We start from the raw sequence: 25438 nt of genomic DNA on the forward strand, positions 1-25438 counted from the left end.
TTCAACATTTTTTTATTTATTTTTGGGACAGAGAGAGACAGAGCATGAACGGGGGAGGGGCAGAGAGAGAGGGAGACACAGAATCGGAAACAGGCTCCAGGCTCCGAGCCATCAGCCCAGAGCCTGACGCGGGGCTCGAACTCACGGACCGCGAGATCGTGACCTGGCTGAAGTCGGACGCTTAACCGACTGCGCCACCCAGGCGCCCCTTTTTAAAAAATTTTTTAATGTTTATTTTTGAGAGAGAGGAAGAGAAAGAGGAAGGGAATGAGTGGGGGAGGAGCAGAGAACGAGGGAGACACAGAATCTGAAGCAGGCTTCAGGCTCTGAGCTGTCAGTACAGAGCCTGATGTGGGGCCCAAACCCATGAACCGTGAGATCATGACCTGAGCCAAAGTCAGATGCTTAACCAACTGAGCCACCCAGATGGCTGGACAAACATCTTTAATAATAGTTTGTACGAAGATATAAAAGAAATGCTAACTTAACAGGCTATACAAGAAATCTCCACTAGGCCTGTTTAATATAAATGGTGAACCATGGAATATTCCCCAAGACTTTATGCAAAGTCTATATTTTCGTGGCGCTGCAAGAAAATGACGTAGGAAATTTTATGAACAGACTCTGCTGAGATTCTTCTGAAGGTCACTAGGACCTGGAGACAGAGCATCCACATTTTTTTTTTTCTAAATTCTGAAGACTTTGACAGACTTATTTTTTTATTTTTAAAATTTTTTAAGTTTGTTTACTTAATTTGAGAGAGAGCCAGAGAGAGTGAGCTGGGGAGGGGGAAGAGAGAGAGGGAGAGAGAGAATCCCATGCAGGCTCTGTGCTCTCAGTGTATAGCCACATGCGAGGCTTCAACCCTGAACTGTGAAATCATGACCTGAGCCGAAATCCAGAGTCAGCAGCTTAACTGACTGAGCCACCCAGGCACTCCTTGACAGACTTCTTACTTTGGCAACGTTTTGTATGTTCTGAAACTGATGGAGCTTTTCTTTCTTTTTTATTTTTTTCTCCATTTTAATGGATGAAAGTATGGAAGTCATTCGTCTGGGACACAGTTATTTTATAAACTGGGATCGGAAGATGTATTACCCTGAAAAAGCAACACCTGCTGAAGCTCGGACGACCACTCTCAATGAGGAACTGGGCCAGATTGAATACATTTTCTCTGACAAAACAGGCACCCTCACTGAAAACATCATGACTTTTAAAAAATGTTCTATTAATGGGAAAATCTATGGTAAGGGAAGCAGTTCTTCGTACTGATATTGTTTTTTTTTTTAATGTTTATTTTTGAGAGAGAGAGAGAGAGCAGGGGAGAGGCAGAGAGAGAGGGAGACAGAGGATCTGAAGTGGGCTCTGTGCTGACAGCAGAGAGCCCAGCGCAGGGCTTGAACTCACAAACTGTGAGATCATGACATGAGCCGATAGATGCTTAACCAACTGATCCACCCAGGCACCCCTTAAAACATATATTTTTTTAATTTCCCTTAAAAACATAAGCAGCCCTATTTTAAAAACCAAACCATTTATCGCTGACTTTATCATTAATATGGGCACCACCAGCATGTAACATAGTGCTTGGCATATAATAAACAGTCACTAAATATTTGTTCAATGAATGTTGAATAATTTAGATGAAACTTTGGATTTGTTACCTTTCTTGGGTATAGATGGGGGTTAGATGTGATACCGTCTGAAGTTCCTTTTTGTGCTCCCACTGTGTGATTGTGCTTTGTGCTGCTTAATAGGCCAATATCCCCGAGAGGGCAAGTTCTTGGTAACTTGATTTATCTCTGTAAAAGGAGTATTTCATATTTGCTTCCTCACAGCTCTGGAATTGATGTTAGGGCCTGTGTTTGGGAGAACTTACAATTCATTCCTAAGAATTCACACTGTACAGGGCTACTTTTGAGTGGGCAGATAAACTATTTCATCAACATCCAGTTCCTATTTTGTATACATCTGTCAGGATACCTGCTCTGTACCAGGATTTTCAGACATTCTATTTGTATGTGATTTGAGCCAGTTAGCAGACAGTTTCCTCTGCTGAAAGCATGAGATGCAGCAGAAGCCTTTTGTTGGGTGCCTCTGGATTCCTAATCTCATTTCACTGGACTCTGAGTGTCCAGTTTTTCAGTCCAGAAATCTCAAGAAGAAAAATCCAAGAAAGAGAGGGAAAACTTCCCTTTATCTCCTGATGAGCAACTTCAGACATTGCCAAACACTTTAAAGTAAGATTTGAACTTGAACAAAATTAAGAAATACAAGAAGTTGATTTTTATGCTGTCCTACCTATTGACCTCCCTTCGCTACCCCTACCCTTCTAATCCCCTCTCCTCTGCTCCACCTCCCCTTTTCTGAGAGAGAACCGGATGATTTTCAACCTGGACTTCCATAAGCCCTCAGTTACATTATACATTTCTCATATCACTGTTATAATAAATGGTAAGTAGGGGTGCCCAGGTGGCTCAGTCAGTTAAGTGACCTACTTTGGCTCAGGTCATGATCTCGCAGTTTGTGAGTTCAAACCCCACGTCAGGCTCTGTGCTGACAGCTCAGAGCCTGGAGCCTGCTTCGGATTCTGTGTCTCCCTCTCCTCTTCATGCTCTGTCTCTGTCTCTCTCTCAAAAGTAAATAAACGTTAAAAAAATTTTTTTAAATGGTAAGTAAAATAGAAACTTTCCCTAAAAATTTTCTTTTGACATTATTTTCAGAGGCTTTCTAAGAATAATGACTTAACCCAAAGAGTAGTTTAAATGGGAAAATTTTAGAGTATTGGAGGTATTTTTAATTTGGAGGACCTTTGGGATTCTTTTGCTATGATATATATTGATAATAACATAATAATGATAATATCACTTCCAGGAAATGATCCTAAGAAAATCAGATATGTGGACCAAGATTTATTTGTATAGATGTTTGCCTCAGGGCTATTTTTAGGGAAGGCCCTTGATTTTCACAAAGTATATATATCCCAAGATCTTGCAAGTCTTGAAATTTACAAATCCCATGATAGCTTGTAGTTTCCCTTATAAAATGCAGGAAAGTAACCAAAATATTGACTAACACCTTTAGACCCTTAATTTACATCCCATTATAATTTATAATGCATTTATGATGCCACTAAGATATATTCTTACTAAAGCACTCACAAAATGTTTAAGAATCACGTCCTCTTGTTTTCCTATGAGCTTGTGTTATTTATATTCTAGATCCAGGCCTTGGGAAAACTTGGTATTCCATTCAGGTTTATCTAAATCTTCTGTTTTCTAGCTCAGAACTTTTATTTTCTTCAACTTCTTTAACTTTTCTCCACTTCCATTACCATTTTTATAAGCATGCTTCCTTTTGGAGGACAATTTTACACAAAGGCGCAACTTTGTTTTGTCTTTATCTTTTATGAGTTACTGCCTATGGTATACTGACTGGAACATAACCACAGTGCATTTGAGATTTAAATTCCAGGAGCTTGGTGAGGTTCATTCACTAGCTCAGGGGCTCCGCCCAAACAGCAGTCACAACATGGTCTGAATTTAGACCCTGTGCTCTAGATAAACAGCAAATAACAGTTCATCAAGGGCTTTTTTTGGTCATAGCATTGTGTAGTGAAAAGAGAGAGACTTGGGTTCAACATCACACTATAGTGACTTTTTCACCCCAGTTTAGTAATGTCAGGTGGATTTCTGTTCTTCAGTTCCCTCACCAATAAATGGTGCAAGTTTGTGATAATACAAATGCCTGGTGAAGGATTGATGCAAGGAACTCTTGTTATCATTACAAGAAATGCAGTCTTGGCAAATACCCTTACATCTTCAAATGCCAAGCAGAAATTAGAAAAATCTTAAAAGCTTCCACATAGGGGAAAGCTAAAGTAAACTCCGTAGCTAGTATACAACCATTCAAAATTAGGTTCACAAAGAACTTTTAATGACCACAGAAATTCTGACACTTGGGTTAAAAACAGCAGGAACAAGATATTTTTCAACAATCTGAGAAATATTTGTATACACACACACATAATCAACATGAAAAAAGTTCTATAAATACTGGTTATCTTTATGGGATAGAACTATTAGTAATTTTTATTTTCTACTATAAACATCTTGAGTTTGTCCAATGTATCTATAATAGGCATATATTGGCTTTATACTAAAAAGTTATTTTTCAATATTTGGCACATAGGTGGCTATGTTTTACTGCAGAAGGCACTGACATTGTTTAACTCTTACATGCTAATTTGGCCTTGATATTACACAAATGTATCTGGCCCAAACCAAGACAGACAAAGATGTACTCACTAAGCTCAAGCGTTGATGAGAATTGGTCTGTCTAGGATATCATTTTGGATTCCCCAATAGTGAGGATGAAGTAGAAAACAAAAATTTGCCTCTTGCAAACATCAGAGGTAAAATGTAGCAACAGAAGGATAAAAATACAGAAGAATATGATTTATGAGCTCCATATTTTGTTTTTAATGCATACTCTATTTTAGTTCTATCTTGGGCAATATGAGTATTTCTCTGGGTTAATCACCATGTCTAGGGTTACAGTTTGAAAAAATTCCTAAAAAGTCTACGTTTGAGCTCATAATGCCATCTGGTAATGGTGCTTTAATAAATAAGTGTATTTTTTAAAACCAAATGTGTAAATCTAGTTTCTATTTCATTTATTTTTAATTCTCAAGGGTTTTTTTTGGCAGGTGAAGCTGATGATGGCATGGGTCAGAAGACAGACATGACTAAGGTGTGGAGGTGATAAATTTCATTCTTTTAATTTCAAATTGTACATACTTTTTTAAAAAAAATGAGTCCCTGGAGGACTGATTTCCACTATGACAAGTTGATATATTTAATACATAACATTAAAAAAAATAGCTTCATATGGTTCAGAATTCCTTCTATTGAGGTACCTCAACCACAGAGTTCTCTGTTTTTTAATTGTTAGAGATATTTATGTATATATGAGGAAGTATTTTCTCCATTTTTTACATAGGTTGTAGCTTATTATCTGTACCATTCTTAATTTTCTTTCTCAGCAGTGTATTTGAGATCTTACTAGATCAGTGGGAAAAAAAAAAGCGCTGTCTTATTTTTTCCAATGGCTAAATAGTATTCTGTTATATTGTTCCATGTCTCATGGTAAGGAGACACCAATGGAAATTCAGGATATTTCCAATATTCTGCTAGTAAAAAAATTGCAACAGAAATAACAGTGTGTGCTTATGTTACTTTGCATGGATTGTATGCTAACAAGTTACATTTCTAGAAATGGAATTGTTAAATCCAAAGTATGTCCATTCATAATTAATAAATATTGCCATTGTCTTCTTTAAAATTTTTTACCAGTTTATCCTGCTACAAGCAATGTACAAGAGTGCTGTCCCCCACCCTTACCAATACAGTGTTTTGTCATTTTTTGATATTTGCAAGACATGTAAAATGATATATCAATATGATTCTAGCTTTAATTTCTCTTATGAGTGAGGTTGGATATCTTTTTTTATATTTTTAATAGCTTACTGTATTTAATTTTTACCCATTTTTCTTTTTTTTTAAATGCTTATTTTTCAGAGAGAGCACAAGCAGGGGAGGGGCAGAGAGAGGGAAACACAAAATCCAAAGCAGGCTTCAAGCTCAGAGCTGTCAGCATACAGCCTGATGCAGGGCTCGAACCCATGAACTGTGTGAGATCATGACCTGAGCCAAAGGCAGATGCTTTCTTTCTTTCTTTTTAATTTTTTAATGTTTATTTAATTTTGGGGGGGGGGGCAGAGAGAGAGGCGGGGGGTGGGTAGGGTGGGGGGAGGTACAGAATTTGAAGCATGTTCCAGGCTCTGACTGGGGGCTCGAACCCACTAACCCTGAGATCATGACCTGAGTTGAAGTCAAATGCTTAACCAACTGAGCTATGCACCCCTTACCCATTTTTCTACTGGATTATCATCCATCCCTGGTTTTTGTAAATAAATGTCACTTGTCATGTTAAATTGTTTTTTTCAGTGTGTTTCTAGATTCTGTTTGCTAATGCTTTATTTAGGTACGTGCCTTGGATTTGTAAGACACATCAGTCCTCAAGGTTTCTGGGGACGTAATGTTTGAGTTGCTATCAATGTTAAATTTACTTTAGAAAAAGAATAATTTTTAAAAATTTTTCCTTAGTTTTTTATTCTGTGGGACAGTTTATGTAACATAAAAATGATCTGTGTCTTACAGATGAGCAAGGAGTCTCTTAGGATCCTTTTAATTTTTTCTTTGTGGCTATTTTCTTTTATTTTTTAATTTCTTTAATGTTTATTTATTTTTGAGAGTGAGAGAGATAGAGTGTGAGCAGGGAGGGGCAGGGAGAGAGAGAGGGAGACATAGAATCTGAAGCAGGCTCCAGGCTCTGAGCTCTCAGCACAGAGCTTCTCCTGGGGCTCCAATCCATGAACTGTGAGATCATGACCTGAACTGTAGTCAGACACTTAACCGACTGAGTCACCCAGATGCCCCTCTCTGTGGCTATTTTAAAAAAATCATTTTTTATTTCTGATTGTCTTTTTCCTTTCCTATCTTGATTACATTAGAAAGTTGCCCCTTCTCCCCCCACCCCCCCCCCACCCAAAAGTATAGCCTTTGGTTTTATTTATTATTTGTATGTATTTTCCTGTGTTTTAATCAGTAGGCTCTGCTTTTATCTTTATTAATACCACCTTTCTTCATTCTTAAAGTTTCTTTTGTTCTTTTTCCAACTTCATACTTGGATGCTTAACTTATGTTTTCCTTTTTTTATACAAATGTCTATGGTTCTTAATTTTTCTCTGAATACTTCTTCAATTTTATCACATAGATTTGGCCTGTAGTTTATTAAACTTTTTATTTTTGTCCTATCAATTTGAATATCCACATTGAAACGTTTTTAAGCACGAGTTTTAAAATTCCCAAGTGATAGAGGCCTTCCCCCTAACTTTATTGTACTTTTAATAAAGAATAGATTTGTATTGATTCTGCCTTTTGGAATTTATTGGGGTTGTCTTTGTGGCTCAATATAGTAAATTGTCAATGTTCCAGGCTTCTTAAAAGGAAAGCATATGTATATTCTGCTTTCAAGGTATATAAACTTACCTATATGTCATTCAGTCCTACCTTGTAAATTATATTATTTAACTCTTGTTTCATTATTTATCTTTTATCTGTTAGCATGAAAGAGGTTAATTAGATATTTTGAAAATCTCTTCCTATATATAGGTCTTACATAGCTTGAAATCTTTTCTTTTTTTTTTTTTAATGTTTATTTTATTTTTTAGAGACAGAGCGTGAGCAGGGGAGGGGCAGAGAGAGAGGGAGACAGATAATCCAAAGTAGGCTCCAGGCTCTGAGCTGTCAGCACAGAGCCTGATGCGGGGCTCGAACCCACAAACTGTGAGATCATGACCTGAGCCCAAGTCGAACACCTAACTGACTTAGCCACCCAGGCTCCCCTTGAAATCTTTGTTTTAGAAGTATTGATGCTACTTGGGGGTGAATTGATATTTATATTGGTTATTTATTTATTTTTTTTATGAAGTACACAACTTAACATCAAAACTGCTTTTCTTTGACTCATTTAATTCTTCTTGGCCTGAATTCAACCTTATTTGATATTAATGTCTTGACTCCTGGTTTGTTTTCATTTGCATTTTCCCACCTTTTATTTTCTGTGTTTCTGAATAACTTTATATGTGTCTCTTGTGTACAGCATAGGATTGGAGTTTGTTTTGCACTCCAATCTTTTAATAATGGAGTTTGGCCCATCTACATTGGGCTATATACTGTCTTAGTTATAACATTTAGGTTCTGTACTTTGTGTCTAACAATAATGTACCTTGTGTTTAATAACTCTTTATATGGATTCTTTGTTCTGTATGTGTGCATTTCTTATAATGTTTAGAAACATTAGGAAAGCATTTCATTGTTTTTCTACTTCATACCTTCAAGAGTTTACATAATACTCTTTTTTTTCATAATACTCTTAATACTTTTTTTAAGGCAGTGTCTGTTAATTTCCTAATATGAACAACGATGAAGTTATATTTCTGCCTCTTTCCCTCATATTTTTCTACTATTTTTATAGAAACTTATTAATCTTAAATATATATAGATTTTTATGAGTTGATCTGAATCTTTAAATGATAGATATCATCTGACCTTCAAATAATAAAATGAAGAAATTTGAATCTTACCATTTTTTAGCTGTCTTTTCGTCCTGCATAGTCAAGGTACACAATATACACATTTTGTTTTAGCATCTTAATCTCTCTATTTCTTCTTTATTTAGTCCCTTAAAGGGATTAGGTACTCACCCCTAACTAGGCCTTTACTAATGATTTTTTCCAGTTATCTCTTACTGGGATGAGGTTCATCCTTTAGTTTCAAGAAGGGTTCATAACAAATATGTGTGCCAATTTTATACTTGAATGACAGCTTGATTGACTCTAATTTCTTTGAGTCACAGTTTCTTCCCTGGGAGTTTCAGGGAAGTCTAAGGTCAGTGTGTATTTTACTCCTTACCGGCGAGTTGATAATTTTTTCCACTAATGCAGTTCTTAAAATTTATCACATGAACAAAACAATCTATGATTAAGTAAGTCTATGATTCTGGGATAAACACAACTGAGTGTCCTGTATGCAGGACTTGGTATACATATACTTGGATGTAATATAAAACATTCTATAGTCTCTAAGAAAAGGATATATTAAAAGTATTTCCCCATCAACTATTTTTAGCGAAAACATTATCACAGGACTAGTGTCTTGAGTAATAAACTTTTAGAAGTACATTCTGTGTTTTCCGGAAGTCAGTGAATTAACAGGGATATTAGTTACCATTGAATCATCGTCCACTCTTTTGTTGTACCCTATTTCTTTTATCATGTTTTTCTTTTTTTACTCAACATACTTTTAAGTGTATACTAAACTGTGATTAACAATACTCATGATGTTGCAAGGCAGATCTCTAGAACTTTTTCATCTTGAGTGACTGAAACCTGTACTCATTCAACAGCAATTTCCCATTTCCCCATACCTTTAGCTCCTGGAAACAGCCATTCTACTTTCTGTTTCTGTGGGTTTTACTATTTTGGTACCTCATATAAGTGGAATCATGCAGGAATTGTCCTTCTGTGACTGACCTATTTCACTTCACGTTGTGCCTTCAAGGTTCACTCATGTTGTGCCTAAAGACAGGATCATGGCTGGATGATAATCCATTGTATGTGTATACCACATATTATTTATTCATTCATTTTTTGATGGATGTTTATGTTGTTTCTACCTCTTGGCTATGGTAAATAATGCTGCAGTGAACATGGGAGTACAAATATCTCTTCAAGATCCCAATTTTAATCCTATCATTATATTATGCAAGTACTTCCAGAGGGATCTCAGAAAGCACTCTATAATGAAATGCATTAATATTTTTGTGTTGGAAAATATTAATTCATACTAAGTGGACTAAAAAAGTCTATAATTAGACACATACCATTCTAGGTCAGATTTTGCTGCCAAAATGAGCTCAAGTCAGGTCAGGTTTTGCCATTGAGTAGGTTTTGAAAAAAACTTACCATTTTCAGGGCTTCTTTGTATTTTGGAATTGCAATAAGTATTTTGAGGATCTGTACACCCATTGGATATTTTTTCCTTATCCTTTTGGAAGGTTTACTGCTTTGGTGCTTGGCTCTGAAATGAGAAGATAATATTTAACAGTAATGAGGAAACAGAAAGCCATTGTAGTGCCAGATGTTTGAGGCTGAAAAATCATACAAGCACTAAAAATATATAGAGGAAGCATTTTTGAATTTTAAAAGGTTATTATTGAAAAGAGGTATATAGTTTTTTTTTTCTATTGTTCTTCTACAGAAAAATGAACCTGTGGATTTCGCAGTCAATCCCCAAGCAGATAGAACATGTCAGTTCTCTGACCACCGTCTGATGGAATCCATTAAACTGGGGGATTCCAAAGTGTATGAATTTCTTAGGGTACTTGCTCTTTGCCACACCGTCATGTCGGAGGAAAATAGTGCAGGTAAGTACAAAGTGTGTTTCAGTGGTGAACCTTGTTTACAAGTTTGATTTCTTTCTGCTGCCAGTGATTGAGTAAAAATTACCACCCAAGTAATTTCAGTTCAAAAGTGAAATATATAAAGACTGTCAACTGTATATATGTATGTCATATATATGTGTGTATACATGTTTTCTCTCTCTATTATTTATTTTTGTTTTCTTTGTTGGGATTACATTCAAGCCTTAGTTGCGTCCTTGATATGCTGGGCTAACCCATTCCCCCAGTTTTAATTGCTGTGAGGATTCATATTGTTACATTTATGACTTAAACTGATCTTTATAATTCTGAGGGCAGTGATTAATTATATTTTTATCTGAGGATATCACGGTGCCTTTAAGTACGTTTATTTTATCTTTGCCTTTGAGTTTATTTCATGTCCTGAACTATTTTAATAGCAATCTGCTTTTATTTTAATGTTACATACTTTTTTAGATCTCTTTAAGGATCTTAATTATTCTTGATTTGAAATTTTCTTTTGTTTCCTTTATGAGGTTTCATATTATAGAATGTTGTTTTTTGAATTCTGTGTCTACCTTTAATATTCTCAAACATTTGATAACTTTTGGTTGCCTGTTGGTGAATGTAGGTTCTGATTACTGTGACCAGTCTCCCAATACTGTGTGGAAGAGGTAGAATGTATGGCTGGCCTTCTGGGTGTGGAGTTCCTCCCTCCAGGAATTCATATGGCATCTGGGGTTAACTGTCTTACTTTTTCAGATCTAGTGCTAGGAATCTGTGCCAATATGCTCACTTGAGAGAGAGTTGTACTTAAGGTCTGGCCTGGAAGAAAACATCACTCACCCGGGTTCTTTTCTTTCATTTTCTTTCTCTTCTCCTTGTGGACTTCTGGAGTAATTCGGGCTCTTAGTTTTGGTCTCCAGTTGCAGAACTCAAATCTTTGAGGTTTCCAGAAGCGGATTATGTACTTTGTGTAGTGTAACATGGGAAGGTTTTATTCTGGAGGCAACGGTCACTGAAGCCTGTTCACAGTAAGCTGGGAGATGGAGGAGCTCAAATGGGCTGGAGTGCTGAGTACACTTCCTCAACTAACTTTACTAATGATGCCCCCAAGAGCACTTCTCTTTTCATTTGTTAACTCTGACTTTGGAAACTCTTTTGGGGATTTCTCTTACTTCTGTATTCATTTCCTTTTGCAGATGCTTTGTGCTGCATTTTTCTCTTCTTCATTGATCAAATCTACTTTTTATCTTGCAGACATTCCTCAAATTTCTAGTTTACTAATAGTATTCATTCTTATTTTCTAGTATGATTTACATTTTTCTCACAATGTGATATAATTAAATGCAGTAAAACACACTGATCTTAAGTGTTTTCTCTGATGAGTTTTGACAATTATATGTACCCATGTAACCCCCCCCCCCAACAGGGTATAAATCTTTTCTACCACTCTAGAGAGATTACTCATATCACCCCAACAGGGTAAAAATATTTTCTATTACTCTAGAAAGATTACTGATATCCCTTTCCAGTCCATATTCCCAACCCCCTTGCTCAGCCAACCACTGCTGTGATTCCTATCATCAAAGATGAATTTTGCCTGTTTTTGTACTTCATAAAAATGGAATCATACAATTTGTATTCTTTTGTGTCTGACTTCTTTCATGCCATGTAATGATTTTGTTATTCATCCATGTTGATGTATCAGTAAATAGTTCATTCTTTTTTTTTTAAGTTTATTTATTTATTTTTGAGAGAGAGAGACAGAGAGACAGAGTGAGTGTGGGAGTGGGGGAGGTGCAGAGAGAGGGAGACAAAGGATCCAAAGCAGGTTCCGTGCTGACAGCAGAGTCTGTTGTGGGGCTCAGACTCACAAACTGTGAGATCATGACCTCAGTTGAAGTCAGACACTTAACTGACTAAGCCATCCAAGCGCCCCAATCGTTCATTCTTTTATTGCTGAGTAATATTATATTATGTGAGTGTACCATAATTTTCTTTTCTAGTCCTCTGTTCATGGACATTTGGGTTGTTTCCAGCTTTGGGCTAGTATGAATAAAGCTGCCATAAACATTTTTATGTCTTAAAAAAAACATTTAACTAATTTGTATTTGGTAAACACTTAGGTATGAAAATTGCCAGATCATAGTATAAGTATATGTTTAACTTTATAAGAACTGCCCAACCATTTTTCTTCAAATGGTTGCATTATTTTACATTCCCACCATCAGTGTATGAGAGCTGTAGTACCTTTACATTCGAACCAACATTTAGTGTGGTCTTCCTTAAATTTTACCCATTCTTGTGGATATTGGCTAACATCCTGCCATATAAAGGTATTTTGAAGTAAAGAGAGGAAGATGTATATATCTTTAAATTACTTCTATCTCTTGCTTTAAGATATCAAATTCTAAGTGAAGGATTATATCACTGAGTAAGGGAGGATTATTTTGCTCTCCTTTTAAAGATTTATTTACAGTATAGATTGCTTAAATCCATGTATGTTAAGGTACCTTGGAAAACAAACTTTTTTAATATAAACATTAATTATGGAAAAGAATAGAACCAAATCTAACAAACTTAAAGTTTATAATTGTATAATTTATAGTTGAAGCTATTGCTTTTATTTCAAAGGTGTACTATTTCATGGAGAAGTCATTTGGAGAAGTTGACATTCTCATTCCCTTCTCCAGGATGAAAATGCAGAGGCAGGAAAAGTGGAAAATACAAGTGTTTTAATAGGATTTTTCTATTTTAGTGTATGGAAAGATAAAAGTTTTAGAATTTTTTTTCTTACTGCCTCATTATATCAATCCTTTAAAATTTATTGAGGTTTGCTTTATGGTCTGGTATATGTTCAGTTTCAGTAAATGTTTCATGTGTGCTTGAAATGAATGTGTATTCTGTAGTTATTAGGCACTGAGTTCTAAATATATCCATTAGATAATGTTTGTTAATTGTATTGTTCAATTTTCTACCTCTCTTTGGATTATTTTGACTACTCAATTACACAATTTTCACATATTTGCCTTAAAGTTTATTTTGGCTTATATGAATATAGTTATAGGTATTTTGCTTTTGTTAGTATTTGCATTATTTATCTTTTTTCCACTGTTTCCTGCCAATCTATCTTTTTCTTTGTGTTTTAGGCACATCTTTCATGAACGAGATAATTTTTGACATTTAAAAAGAATAGTTTGATAGAACTAAAGGTTAAGCAGAACATTTAGTCCATTATCTTTCTTGAGTATTGATATGTGTAGATTTTAAGTACTTAATATATAATTATTGATACATTTAGTTTATTTCTACCATCTTATTTTGTACTTTACATTTGCCCCAACTTTTGTCTTAGTCTCTCTCTCTTTTTTTTTTTCCCTCTTATGGATTTAGTCCATTTTTACTTCTGCTTTGGAATCCTTATTTGTATTTTAGTGGTTAGCCTAGAAATTTTAGCATAGTGAACTTATCAAAGCCTAAGCCTTCTTTTAAACCAAACAAAGACTTTAGAACCCTTCAATACTAATCAACCCTGTCCTGACTTATACAGTATTCTTGTCATGTATTTTCTTTCTTAATCCCCCAAGAGGTTACTTTTATTGTTTTTATAGTCAGTGTTTGCTTAGATCTATCCTACATACTTACTCATTTCTATGCTCTTTAATGCTTGTCCCAACTCTGATCTTCTGTTGACATAAAGTGTATTCTTGATAATTTCTTTTAGGAGAGAACCTCCTGCTAATAAACTCTCAAAAACTTTGGAAAAACAACTTCATCTGTTCTTATTCTTGAACATTTTGCTATGTGCAGAAATTTAAGGTGAAAATTTTCTTTTAGCACCTTGAAGGTATTCCACTGTGTCCTGCTGCTATTTCTGTTACTGTATAGTCAGTTCCTAGTCCAATTGTGGCATGAAGGTCGTCAGTCTTATCTCCCTGGCTACTTTTAAGATTTCTTCTTCCATGTTATCACTATAGGTGTGGATTGAAAAATATATTACTTGGAATTCATTGAGATTCTTGAATCTGTAGAGTATCATTTTTTACCATGACATGGTATTTGCTTAGCCATGTATTTCTTCCAGCTTTGCCTCTGACTCATTTTCCCTCTCATGTTAGATCTTCAGTGTCAGATATTTTCATTCTCTTCTCTATGTGTTTTAACACGTCTCTCATTTCTTCTCTTCCCTATCTCTTGGGGATATATTCTCATAGTTCCTCCATTTTTTTTTTCACAGTACACTGCTTCTTTCTCTAGCAATATCTATATGCAGTTTTTAATTTTTAATTTCTACAAGGTTTTTGATTCTTTTTCAAATCTGCCTAATTTTATGCCTTTTTAAAAAATTTTTTGAAATCTATCAAGTATTTGAGTGTGCTATTTCTAATACCTCCAACATCTGAAGTTTTTGAAGATCTTAGATTATTTCTGTTAGTTCTGCTTGTGTCTTATTTATTGTGATTTTAATGATTTTTCACTGTGAGATGATCATTTTACTTGGAACTTTATTTGTAGAAATTCTTTGGGTCCTGAGATGAAGGCTAGTACCTCCATAAAGGACTTGTAGTGTTCTAATGTAGGAACATATTAAACTAAATTTCCAGTTTGATTTTTTTCAAGTCACTCAAGTATTATGAATTTAGGATGCAAATATGTGTGAAAGTCAGTCTTTGGTCTTAAAGTTTCAGCAGAAAAAATTTTTCTTTCCACTTATAGGTAGATAATTTTTCCTTACAGGCACTCTTGAAGGAGGCCCTGATATCCAGTTCTCCTCTATACCAGGAGAGTAGTCTTTTGAAGGCCCAGGCATTTTTTTTTAAGTTTATTTATCTATTTTGAAAGAGACAGACAGTGCGAATGGCGGGGGTGGGGGGGGTGGGGAGGGGGGGCGGCAGAGAGAGAGAGAATCCTAAGCAGGCTCCATGCTGCCAATGCAGAGCCTGAGGTGGGGCTCAAACTCACAAAACCACAAGGTCATGACCAGAGCCAAAACCAAGAGTCAGATGCTTAACTGACTGACCCGTTCAGGCACCCTTGGAGGCCCAGTTTTAAGAGGTGGTCTCCCGTTAAACTTCTTACCTGGGCTACGTCTTCTCTAACTCAAGCTCTCAGAGGCTAGAAACCAATGATCAATGATCAGAAAATGTCCTCAAGGCAAAAGCTGGCTACAGTAATACCTTTATTCTATCTGTATTTTTTCTCTTCATCTTTGGCCTAAATAGTTCTTATTTTCTTGCCAGTACATCTTTTATGGATGTATTTAAAATTATTAAAATGTTTTATACAGAATCTGTAGTTGTTTGTAGCAGGGAAGTTGGTCCTGGCACCCAGTTTACTATGTTGAAGAAGTGAAAGTTAAATAATTTCATAGGTAGATAAAGAAACTGCTATAATTTTTTCCCTTTTGAATTTCAAAATTAATTTATGCCTACTGTATCAAGTGAAACCACACTACAAAATTTATAAAGGCAGAGCTAATAATTTCATCCATGAAGTATTCTAATCTCACCCCTACAGGAGTAACCAATTGGTAACATTTGGTGTCATCATTTCACCCTTATATATATATATTAATATATATAAATTAATATTAATAAATATTTATTTATAAATATAAATTAATATAAAATATAAATATAAATCAATTTATAATTAATAAATTATATTAATATATATAAATTAATATATGCAGTAGATAGGTAGTTATTTCTTTTACATGAAAAGGAATCATAGTATATAATGCAACTCATTTTCTTAAGAATTGATCTTGTACATCGCCTGAAGTCAGTAGATAGGGATATAGCTTTGCCTATTTTTTCAAATGTATTTTTATAAACAAAGACAATATAATTTTATATAGAATGTCTTTGTATATGCTCTATTTTTATAGTTTATTGGTTTTGGTTTGGTTTAGTTTGATTTTTTTTTTTTTTTTTTTGCTCAGTTCATTCTTTTTCTCTCTTTTCCCCTCTTCCTCCCAGCCTGATACATACACATCAGGCGCCAAGAATGAGCACAGTGGTTTGATTTCTTACATCTCAAGCGGTTTCTTGTATGCATTATAATAAACTGGTCATTAGTAGCAGACTGAAGTGGAACTTGGAATACCTGCTTCATCAACTCTTTGGCTGTGTGATCTTGCAAAAATCATATAAACTCTTCAGTCATAGGTCATTGGTATAAAATGGAAATAATAATTTTTTAATAATCCCTACCTCAAGGGCTTATCATGAGGATTATGAGCATTAATACATATTAAGTGTTTTAGTTTGTGAAACTTTCACTACACATGTCTAGTCACTGAAAATACAAAACCATGGCCTCTGACCTGAGGAACTTTCAGCATCATGGAGAGTCAGACACATAGATGGATTTTTTTGTATAAGATGGCAGGGGCTCTGATGGTGGTATGGGTGGTGTCCTGTAGTATCTCCCAGTATAGGCACTTGGTCTGGCTGGTTGGCATGTAGAAAAGTTCTGACTTATGGAGCTAACACTTGAGTTGAGTGTTATAGGATGAGTTGGAGTTAGCACTGGCATTCTGTGAATATTAGTGATTATTCTCAATATCAATACATTTGTTTCTTTTACTTTTTTTGTTTAATACAATCTATTTTGGCTATAGTTTAATGCGATAGTTTCTTTTCCTTTTAGGGCAGCTGATTTACCAAGTTCAGTCACCTGATGAAGGGGCTTTGGTGACTGCTGCAAGAAATTTGGGGTTCATTTTTAAGTCTCGAACCTCAGAGACAATAACAATAGAAGAATTGGGAACACTGGTTACTTACCAACTTCTTGCCTTCTTGGACTTCAACAATATCAGAAAAAGGATGTCTGTCATAGGTATGACTGGTAGCTGAGATTATGTTTGATCTTTTGGTAGTACTCATCACATTGATGCTTCTTAAGCATTATTTCATTCCTACTTACATACTGAGAATTGTGGTATTTTTGTAACTTGATAAACTTTCATTTTCAACTTAGCCTCAACAGTGCACTAGTAAGTATAATTGATGGGTAGCAAGTGCTTATTGAATCCAGCACTATTGTAGATTGTCTACATGAATTAACTGATTTAATTATTTCAGCAACCCTGTAAGGTAGGTACTATTATTTTAACGCCCATTTTAAAGATAACAAAACTGAGACACACAGAACTAATAGATCCTCAATTACTACTCATTGTGTTTTCTAGAGATGTTTCCCAGGCTTTTACCACTACTTGCCTGTATTATTGCAATATCTTCAAAACTATTTCCCCTTAAAATAATGCTCTGTGCTGATACCAAGGTATTCTTTCCAAAATATTGACCTGATTTTGCCATCACCTACATAAAAAACCTTGGTAGCTTCCTAGAATTTAGAGGGTAACATTCTTGCATGGCATTCAAGATTATTTGCAATCTGATTTCAGTCTATTTATCTTCTACTTCCTCAAACTTGCCCAGCCTTACTAGGTCTTGCATTCCAGGCATGCGTTGTACGCTTTCACCCTCTGTGTGTGCTGTTTCCCCTACCTAAGACTCTTTTTCCCTAATTCTTTTCTTGGAAACTTCTACTCACCTGGAAATGTCCAATTTAAATGCCACCTGTTCTTTTAATTCTTCTACTCATCAATTAACTGCATTCTCCTCTGTTCTTCAGAGCACCTTGTTCATAACACCAGTGTGATACCAGTGCCATGATACTCATGACCTTCCCAGTTGTTAGAGTATGTGCTAGAGGGCAGTGCTGTGTTTTAGCCATCTTACCCAGCCCAAGGCCCAGCATAGAGCTTGGCACATAGTAGGTTTTCTATAAATGCTTGTTAAGTAAAATTTAAGCCAATACTTTGTAACTTATGAATATCCTGGACATATTAAATCAATTTCTACTGTGGAAAACGTGTGTGTACATGGTTGGGTTTTTGGCCTCTAACTACTGGAAAGTAGCTGTGGTAGAATGCTCTCAGCAGGTAAAAACCAAACATCATCTGGGGATGTTTATGTTTATTTTTTTAACAACAGGCTGTAGGCAGTCATTGTCAGTGCTGCCGATGAGCACATACGCTGCTCTAGGCGTTGGCCTAACCATATATCAGCAGAAGCTCTCTTCTATTTACAGCTTCAGGGGAGGTGTTACTAATGTTGGGTTGGCCTAGAACTGGCTTCTCTTTGCTATGAGGGTGTTGACAAAAATGTAAAATTGCTACACAGGGAAATTTTTGGCTTTTCCCCAGCATCAGTCACCACTATGGGCTGTGGAGAAATCACAGCCTAACCACAAACTTCAGATATTTGACTTAATGGATCCCATATGAAGCAAGGTATTGTTCCACCACCGAATGCATGGAGGCTTATGGGCTTTATTTAGGTTCTGTTTGGTTTTTAATCAGAAGGAATTTGAAAGAGGGGCTCCACTAGGGTAGAAAAGTCTCTGATAACAAGGCAAAGAATAAAACAGTGCTAGTCTCATGATTGTCACATGGGTTGGTCTGTGGGGACAACACCCTGATGTGAAGACTCAGATATTTGCTGCTGCTGCTGCTGCTGCTGCTGCTGCTGCTGCTTCCTCTTCTCCTTCTCCTCCTCCTTCTCCTTCTCTTTCTCCTTCTCCTCCTCTTCCCCCTCTTCCTCCTCTTCCTCTTTCTTCCTCTTCCTCCTCTGCTTCCTCTTCCTCTTCTTCTGTTTCCTCTTTCTCCTCCTTCCTTTTTTGGAGGAGGGGTGCTATCATTCATTGAATCATGAATGTGTAGTTTCAATACTAGTACTACTTTCATTCTGAGGCAAGAGCCCTGGTTTAATTCAGTTACTTAAATAAAAATAGATTTCTGTATAGAATTTTGTCAGAGGATATAGAATCTACTATACTGATAAACATATAAATCTTACTGTACAATTTTGGAAGGACCAATTCTAATAAAAATACAGAGATAAAATTCAAAGATATTAATAGAGGCAAGTGGCACGTAAACATTAAAGAAAAATAAATTAGTCTAGCTCCTTGAAAAGCCCTTGCAAGATCTTTAGTAAGACCTGTTCAACTGTAAACTTTTTAGAGATGATCAAAGTATAAATCACACTGCCGTATGACAGGCATTTTTCTATATGTATATATGAATAGGCATCCAACTGAGATATGGCAAAGTAGAATTATTCATCATCATTCACAGAGTTGCTATTACATTTACTCTTATAGCATAAACTTGGAAACCGTTTGTGACTTTTTTTCTTTTTATGTCACAAAGGCATAGCTGCTTTCAATGAATTTTGAATTTTGCATAACTATAATTCAACTTAATTAAGCAAATATTTAGTAAGTGCCTACCATGTCCCAGGGACTTGAAGCTAAGGGAGAATGTGAAACTGAAAAGTGTTCTGTGTGATTGCACCCAGGAGAAGATGGTGAAGCAGGGTACAAAATAGGCTGAAAAAGGAAAGGTCTTGATGATTCCTGTTTATGCCATGGTTAAGAGTCCATACTTGATCCAAAGGCAGAGGGAAGCTATTGCAGGGTTGTATGCAGTTGTGTGAAGATAATTCCAGATAGATTACAGAGGAGTTTGAAGAAAAGCAGGATTGCAATAAGTGGAACATTTAGGTTAATGTGATAATATAAGCAAGAGATAAGGTGATGAAGAGAAATCCATGGCTGCAGTTGGATGTATGGGTGGTAGAAGAGAAGGAGTTTGAATGATGGCTGGTTACCTGGTTTGGGAGACTTAGTGAAGGGTGAAACTGGTTATTGGGGCAGAGACATAGGAGAGATACCTAGTTGTTGGAGGAAGATAATGTGTGCAGTTTGAATTTAGTGTGGCTGAGCATATCCGAAAGGAGGTATCTAGCTGGTGGTTGGATATACATATTCAAAGGGAGTGCTGGAGATGGATTTGGGCAGGATATACACATTTAAAATCAATCATCCTGTCAATGTACCCTGAAGCCTTAGAAATGAATGTGACTGCATGAAGAGTGGGAGGGAATTAGACCTGGGAAAGTCTTTGAGGCACAACAATGTATAAAGGACTGGTAAGAGGAGAAGAATCTATAACTAAAAATCTATGACTTTTGTCCAGACTCTGCCCACATGTTATCTCGACCATTTAAAACTGTTGTGTTCTTTAAATCGATTTTAAAAAGGCTAACTTCTGAAATGAGTGAGATATGATTAGCCTTGGGATTTCCTAGCAGAGATGACTAGGAGCCTTGAATGAAGAGAAAAAAACTTGTTGATCTGCAAAAGGAAAGGTTTAGTGAGTAAAATTAAGCAGGATTCCATGAAATTGAATTCACACAAATTCTAAGGGGTTAATGCTTGATTAAGAAACATGAAGGAAATGTAAACTGTTTACTGAATGAGAAGAATATAGCTTGGAAAGGACCCTAGGAGTTAGATTGTTTAAATATCTCCTTTTCACATGTAGAAACTGAGACAAAGAGATGGTAAGAGATTTGAACAAATCATAATTGGTGTGATTTCCTAGACCAGTGGTTCTCCATGTGTGGTCTGGGGAACCCTAAGAAACTTTGGGAGGTTTTCAGAGGATCCACAAGGACAAAAACATTTTCATAATAATACTAATGGTATTTGTCTTTTTTATTCTTTTTCTCATGAGTATACTGTGGAGTTTTACAAAAGCCGCATGATGTGTGATATCACAACAGATTGAACTACAGAAGTGGATATGGAAATCTAACCGTTTTTTAAACCAGACCTGTAATCATGTAAAACAATGCCATTCCCAAAACTAATTTTTTTTGTTATGGAAAATATAATTATTTTTCATAGAAATGTTACCTATGTTAATATGTCATATGCTTATTATCATAATTATTATAATAGTCATATTATTATAGTAATATAATTAGTGTTCTAAGACCATTGCTATAATAAAATTTCTCAACTTTAATTTCTAATATGGTAAATCTTATTAGATCTAACCCGCTTAAAAAGGCCTAGAGTTCTCACAAAGTTTTAAGAGCGCATAGGGGTTCTGAGACCAAAAAGCTTGAGAACTGATGTCCTAGCCTAGACTATAAAAAACAGTCATAGGGAAGTCATACTGGTAAAAGTAGAAGGCACATAATTTGCCTTTATAGCTCTGGTGATAGAAGGGAGAAAATATGGGAGAAATTATTAAATTGGATTGCTGTAGAAGAAAAGCAAGAAAGGCTTCCCTAGAATTAAATGTTTTTCCCCCACTTGAACAGTTAGATAAATTATATATGCTTTCCACCACCCTCCAACTCTTTCCACAATGGGGGCAATTAGAGCCAGGGCACAAGAAAAACTGCATGAGTTCTGGCATCCAGGAGAGCTGACCAACAGTCTTAGGAGAGAAGACAAGTCCTGGATAAGTCAACACAAAACAGTTCCCAAGGTGCATTATACATATTCAAACCCAGGAGGAAACTAGACTAGATTAAGTCTTAGCTAAGAGTAGTAAAAGGTTAGAATGGAAATTAATTCTCTGTACTTTGTTATTTATATTTCTTTAAATCAAGTTCTAAATTTTATATTCTATTAATAGTGAATATTCATGTTCATCTGTTTTGAGGCATTCTGTTTTTAGAGAAAAGGTATAATCGAATGGAAAGCATGCAGTAGTCTTTGACTTGATGAAACTTGTGATGGTCAGTGTTCAGACCGTGGAACTGTGATCCAGAAAGTTGTTTCAAACTGTAGGTGGTTACTTGGAAGAAATATATTGTCATGTCATGTCATTCATTCAACAAGTAATTAAGTATATAGTATGTGCCAAGCTGTAAAACCATGCCTACAAATGTAGGCCAAGTATTCTGTGGTTTCAAAAAAGATTTTTCTGAAGCAACATGAGGCACAGCCAGGGGAAGGCTTAAGGACTGGAGATGAGGGGATCCTCATCAGGGCTGTCATTCTCAAACCTGGGGGGGGGGGGCAGATTAAAAATATAGCCATAACTAATACAGACTTCCAGTTAAAAGAAGGTAGAAAATAATTTTGAAAGCCCCGTGTGAGGCATGCTTGCAGCCTGGATTGTGACCCCAAAATCAACCACCAAGAATGAAAGAAAGGGCATTCCCAAGGAGTAAAGAGGATAAAGAAAAACATCAGCAAAGACTGAGAACTAATGCATAAACCATGGCTTTGAATGACTAGAATTCCATGTGGATATCATTTGGTATAATACTAAAAGCTGATTCCTATGGTAGGTCTTGAGTTTTTGCAATAGGAGACAGGCAAGCAAAGCTCTCAATTCTGTTCAATCCAGAAGGCTTAATTTGAATTTATCAACTCTTCAAAACAGTAGGTAAGAAAAATAGTAAGGTTGTATACATCAGAATAAAAACACTTGTTTCTGAGTTTGGGAAATCAAAGGATTCCAGTAGATGGAATATTTCTAAGTTAATAGAACAGGAATAAAGCCAATTGACTTAGATAGTGACCTTCTAATTAAAGACACTGAGTATTTTGCTACTAGCTAAAACGTTATGCCCATTTCCAAATTTCCTGGCTGGAGTCCTAGGAAAGTCTAGTTTTGACGGATTTCATTGATTATCTACTATGCAAAATTTTTCTTTTCAGTTAGAAACCCAGAAGGACAGATAAAGCTTTATTCCAAAGGAGCAGACACTATTCTGTTTGAAAAACTTCATCCATCCAATGAAGACCTTCTGACTTTGACGACAGACCATCTCAGTGTAAGTGCCTCTGTCTTAAGGTTAGCACAATGGCCCTTTGGCCATTTCCTGTGATTAGGTCTTATTTTAAAAATATAAGCTAAATGATGTGACTTTTGAAATAGAAAGCACAAGAAAATGTGCCAGTGAATGTCTGGAAACTGGCACATGGACCCCTGTCCTGCTGAAAGTCTGATCAGTCTTACCACAGATAGGTTAACACACAGCAGCTGTGAAGTAGCTGCTGCGTGTAGCCTCCTGAACTCTGGCCAGGGAAAGGCTCGGGACACACCTGCTCTAACTCTCCTGCAGTTTGAGGCTTTTTCCCTGGAGACTGGACGGGTTCTGGGAAGAGGAGCAGGACAGTTGCTTTCCCTTGGGTTCTAATGTGTCTGACACCAAAGGAATCCTTTATGATTACCCCTAGCGAATAGTTTAGGATTGTGTTTAGATGCTTGAGGGGAAAATCATAGCCAGCTTTCTCCTCCAGGGGTCCTTCTGATCAGGTCATAAATTATATTGAGTCACCTATGTTCTCTAGGTTGAAGCTACCAAATGCATACATTCTGAGACTATGCATAGTATCTTTATAAAAGCTTTCTGAAGGGAGCAGGACTAATCTTTGGCGCATATATATATATATATATATATATATATATATATGCAAAAGAGTAAGAGTCTGATTTAATGTGAACATTAACCTGGTTTAAACCTGAGATTCAGGTGTCTTTCTGATATTTGTTTGAGGTTCCATTTAACCGAATATGAACTTTAAGGGCAGCTGGTCAAAACTCTCATATCCTCATTGGTTTCTCTCCTTTAAAAAATTATTGAGGATTCATGTTCTTTGTCAAGCCCTATATTTAATACAGAACATTCCCTGGATCTTTAAAAAACAAACAAACAAACAAACAAAGCAAAACAAAAAATTACTTTGCCTGACTTTAAGTTTAAAGAATGATGGTTTAGTAATATTGGTTACAAACATAGCTATTGTTTTTGTCTTTCGAATAGAGCATTCTTGATTTTCTTTTAATCTCTTCCAGAAGGCCGACATGGTCTTTTTAATTTTTTTTTTTTTTCTGAAAACAACATTGGAATCATAAGTATCTGATTTTTGCCGTTGCTCAAACACCACAGGCCTTGGATTTCATACATTCTCCTTTCATACTGAAGTATAGGAAGCCTAATTTGGTCTTTTTACATTTCTATGCACAAGAGTTTTTTTCCAGGTAGCATCGATTTGACTTGCTCTTTGCTTCATTTACTTTATTTGTTTTGGCTTTAAATTCTGAGGTTTTCAGTTTATATTTAATAATTGATTTTGAATTGTTTAATGGTAGGAAACGACCTTGCTCAAATGCTCATTTAGGATTAAACTTGTGATTCATGCACTAATTAAATAACTTAAATCATCTGTCCCCTTTTGTAATGCCGTCTTAGAGTTAATTCACTGTTGTGCAGAACAGAGAGGAGAGCACTGGTAATGCTCAGTGCGGTTGCAAGTTAAAGGCAAAGAAGCGTTTCTGTGAATTAAGAGGACAAAAGATTGTTACAAGGAAGTAACTAGATTTTCAGATCAGTAGGGGACCCAGTGGTGGTCTTGCAAAATGTGACTGCAATGTCCAGAGTGCTACCAATTGCCTACAAGATACATTTGGATAATTTTTTTCTCATGGTCTCTGTGGGCGAAACCACATCATTGTCATATGCACTGAATTTTCTTTTCATTTACCTAATTAGGGTGTGTCATGGCTTAACTTGTGCCTGATCACAGACCTACGTCTTTTCTATAAGCCAGAACACAGCAGAGAAGATATGCTCGGTGGCACTGTCCAAAGGAGCAGAAATGCTATAAAAACACTTGCAGTGTGGAGGCCCATAAAATGACCACTGGAGGCCTAGACAAAGTGGGAGGTTTCCAGCATTTCCACAAAGCAATCTACATATGTTTCTAGCTATTGTGACTATGTGAGACACGTAAGCAACTACCAGTCTCCTGTTTTTATTTATTTATTTTTCCTATTAGAAGGATAAAACATCAGAGGTATCACTTGAGATTGTCAGTTTACTGAGACACTAAACGAAACGTATGGTTCTTCAATTAATTGACCAATTATTACACACTAACTCCATAGAAATCAGCGTCTCAAAAATAATGATTTTTAAAAATAACATGACTTGATGGTGTTGTTACAATTTCTGAGAATTTTCATTATTAAAATAAAACTTTCATATAGCAGAAAATGAGAAAATTTATAGACGATCTGGAATGATGAGTAAAAGTTAGCCTCCACTTCTAGTCCTACTTCCCAGAAGTAAACATTTGTATTAACTTTTGGTCTTACTCTCCCATTTTCCCCTAGAGGTTATTATTACAGCATAATAAGCTTTGACTTCTGTTGCCTGACCAGCATTTATTTATTCATCTGTACTTTTTCTTATGGAAGACTTCAAGCATAAACAGAAGTAGAACTCAGTTAATTTTAGAAACAGCTGTATTGTTAAGGGGAACATGACAAGAGTATTGAGATGTCATGCTGCCATATTTTGAGAGAGCTCCTACCTTTGATTTGAGACCTATGGTTCCTCTGAGAAGCCTTTCCTCTCCACTAGAAGTCGAGTGCCATGAGCCATGAAACAGGCTAGGTCTCTTATTGCCAAGAGTGCTTCTTCATGTAGGGGATAGGTTGGAACCAATATATGTTGCTTCAAATGGATATCTCAAGTAATGGGTGTGGTTGATCACTTCT

General features: G+C 36.0%; 1 protein-coding gene across 20 annotated transcripts in view; it reads left to right on the top strand.

Moving 5' to 3' along the window:
• ATP8B4 (ATPase phospholipid transporting 8B4 (putative)) overlaps positions 1 to 25438 on the top strand; it is a 272767-nt gene that overhangs the window by 164010 nt on the left and 83319 nt on the right. For all 20 annotated transcript variants that reach the window (XM_060618559.3, XM_060618571.3, XM_060618558.3 and 17 more), the window contains 5 exons: positions 1038 to 1246; positions 4709 to 4752; positions 9885 to 10050; positions 16702 to 16890; positions 22591 to 22706. In XM_060618559.3, the coding sequence (XP_060474542.3) occupies positions 1038 to 1246; positions 4709 to 4752; positions 9885 to 10050; positions 16702 to 16890; positions 22591 to 22706 (724 nt within the window). The remainder of the gene's footprint in view (positions 1 to 1037; positions 1247 to 4708; positions 4753 to 9884; positions 10051 to 16701; positions 16891 to 22590; positions 22707 to 25438) is intronic.

Source organism: Panthera onca, chromosome B3, assembly GCF_046562875.1.
Source record: "Panthera onca isolate mPanOnc1 chromosome B3, mPanOnc1 haplotype 2, whole genome shotgun sequence".
In the NCBI taxonomy this organism is placed as follows: domain Eukaryota; kingdom Metazoa; phylum Chordata; class Mammalia; order Carnivora; family Felidae; genus Panthera; species Panthera onca.